This window comes from Littorina saxatilis, linkage group LG10, assembly GCF_037325665.1.
Source record: "Littorina saxatilis isolate snail1 linkage group LG10, US_GU_Lsax_2.0, whole genome shotgun sequence".
Taxonomy (NCBI): domain Eukaryota; kingdom Metazoa; phylum Mollusca; class Gastropoda; order Littorinimorpha; family Littorinidae; genus Littorina; species Littorina saxatilis.
This window is the reverse complement of record NC_090254.1, coordinates 5,575,174-5,577,673: the sequence shown is the minus strand read 5'-3', so window position 1 is coordinate 5,577,673 and position 2,500 is coordinate 5,575,174. Positions and strand designations below refer to the sequence as shown.

Genomic DNA, 2,500 nt, shown 5'->3' with positions numbered 1-2,500 from the left:
CACAATGTTAACTCATTAATCATGCATTATAATTGTGCCAGTGTACCAAACCTTTGTTCAGGACACGGGACTGTTGAAGGTGGCTCAGTGCCTTGCCCTGAAGAAGGCGGTAAAGCGATTTGCTGGTGCTGCTGATAGAGGCTCCAGATGTCCACCTCAAGCCAACGGTTCCCATCCGCAGCCTTTCCCTGCGTCCTCCTACCCCTACTCCTCCGTTCCCCAGCCTTCAGCAAACATGTATCCCCCTCTCCCGCCCCACTCGCAGCCCCAGCCAGGCCCCATGAGGTACCCATCCGCCGAGCAGCCCCAGCCAGGCCCCATGAGGTACCCATCCGCCGAGCAGCACTACCCTACAGCTGCGGGATGTGCTGGTGCGATGCCCGGTCTGAACCTGTCCTCTGCCGGCACAGGTAAGCAGATCTAAATACTTACGGTAGACTTTATGCACTGATGTAAAAAAAAATGTATAGATAGCGCATCCCTTCTTATTGGCTTTCAAAACATTGACGCCACCGGATCCGCCATCTTGGGACACCGTTCAAAACAGCGAAAGAAGACTGCTCGGCACACCATTAAAAGTGCAATAAACCTCAAAAGAAGTGCTCAGTGAATGAACCCTAAATTTTGTTTTGATTGGACTAATTCTTATCTTTTGCTAATTGCCAAGTCTTTTTTCCATTATTTTTCATTCGTTTTGAATGCCTGTAGTTATCCGAACACTAAGAGCATTTTCTAGAATACAGTGAAAAAAGAAAATACAGTGACAATGGTGTACATGAGAATTGTAAGCAATGACATGCAAGTGTAACTAAACACAGATTTTCATTATTTCAGGCCAAAACTTCACATTTCTTCTCCTGGGCAAAACCGGAAGCGGAAAAAGCACAACCGGAAACACCATCTTTGGAGAGAAGTTGTTTAACACAGCAGCCACCTTCGCCTCAGTTACGAGCGAGTGTGAGAGGAAAACAAGCTGTCGAAATGGCCGGAAAGTCGAGGTATCTTTAACCAGCAATGTCCATGGTTGTTTAGTCACCTGTCTAACAAACAAAAAAGTGTGGTTACTTATTTTTTAACGTCACTTCAACTGATGTGGCTATGTGGAACTGATGCAAGTTTGTTACCTTTCTTAGTTCACATGCAGGGCAGAAAACAAGGACATTTGAATCTTTAAAATTAATCTGTTACAGAATGCATTCTGCAAATGAGTATATAAGTTGAAGAATTGCCGTGTCTTGGCCTTTGCTTTTCCAGAGCATTACAGGCAGACTACAAAGTTGCTTGTGTGTCCAAGGCACCAAAAGGCATAACATTCAAACAGTCAAAAGCTCACATTTATTTCGTCACTAAAACATGGTCACTGACGTATTTAAACAAAACTTACTGATAATCCGGTTGATAGAATTGTTTTTAGGCCTTACAGCCTCGCATTGACTATACTGCACTTTCCGCATGCTTTCCAGATCATCGACTCTCCCGGGCTGTACGACACACACAAGACTCAAGAGGAGATCTGTGTCACCATCGTGCAGGCTGTTGCCGGCATGCATCCGGGTCCTCACGCCATCTTGTATGTCGTCAGACTGGGCCGCTACACGGCTGAAGAGTACGGCGCCTACACGCGCTTGAAGGCTTTGTTCGACGAGGACATCACCAAGTACATGATCATCCTGTTCACTTATGGAGACATGCTTGAACGAGAGCGCAAGTCCATTGAAGAGCTGATCGGCAGCGAGGCGCCCGAAGATCTCAAGAAGGTCCTGAGAGAATGCAACAACCGCTACATCGTCTTCAACAATATGGCGTACAACCCCCAGACCCAAGTCGAACATCTTCTATCCATGGCACGACACATCGTCGCTCAGAACGGCGGCAAGACCTACTCGTGTCCCAAGTACGGTCAGATCGGACAGGGGATGGAGGAGGAGGTGGCCAGACGACTCCAAGAAGTCGAGAAGAAAGACCTTCAGAGGCAGAAGTACGTCCAGCAACTGGAGAAACAGACCCAAGAAGCAGAACAAAAGGCCGAAGAAACTAAAGCACAGATGGAGAAGAACGAGCGCGAGAGACAACGCCGGATGGATGAAGAAGAAGAAAAGCGGCGTCAGCTGAAAGACCAGCTACACTCTCACATCAAGGAGCAGCAAGACAACGCCAAGAAACACCAAGAAGAACTGCACCGTCTGCAGAGAGAGAGGGAAGAGCAGGAGAAGATGATGAGAGAGAAGGAACACGAGATGTCAGAGAAGGAGAAGAAGAGAGCCGAAGAGGAAGCAGCGATGATGAGAGAACGCGAAGCGGAGATGAGAGAGATCATGAGACAAACGGAAGAACGCTTTGCAAGGCAGAGAGAGGACGACGAAGACAGAAGACATCAGATGGAAAAGGACAGACAGCAGTTCATGCTGGAAGTAGAGGAACAACGCCGCAAAGAGAGAGAGGAACTAGAAGAAAGAGAAGCAGAACGACAGAAACTGTTTGAAGAGAAGCTAGCGGACGA

At 47.6% G+C, this 2,500-nt stretch overlaps 1 protein-coding gene across 2 annotated transcripts in view; it reads left to right on the top strand.

Annotated features, from left to right (window-relative positions):
• The window catches only part of LOC138978007 (uncharacterized), a 14,192-nt gene that overhangs the window by 2,398 nt on the left and 9,294 nt on the right, over positions 1 to 2,500 (top strand). The window contains exons 3-5 of one of the 2 annotated variants that reach the window (XM_070350621.1): positions 62 to 410; positions 835 to 998; positions 1,464 to 2,500. The exon at positions 1,464 to 2,500 is cut by the window's right edge and continues 1,094 nt beyond it. In XM_070350621.1, the coding sequence (XP_070206722.1) occupies positions 62 to 410; positions 835 to 998; positions 1,464 to 2,500 (1,550 nt within the window). The remainder of the gene's footprint in view (positions 1 to 61; positions 411 to 834; positions 999 to 1,463) is intronic. The other variant, XM_070350623.1, reaches the window with a different exon arrangement.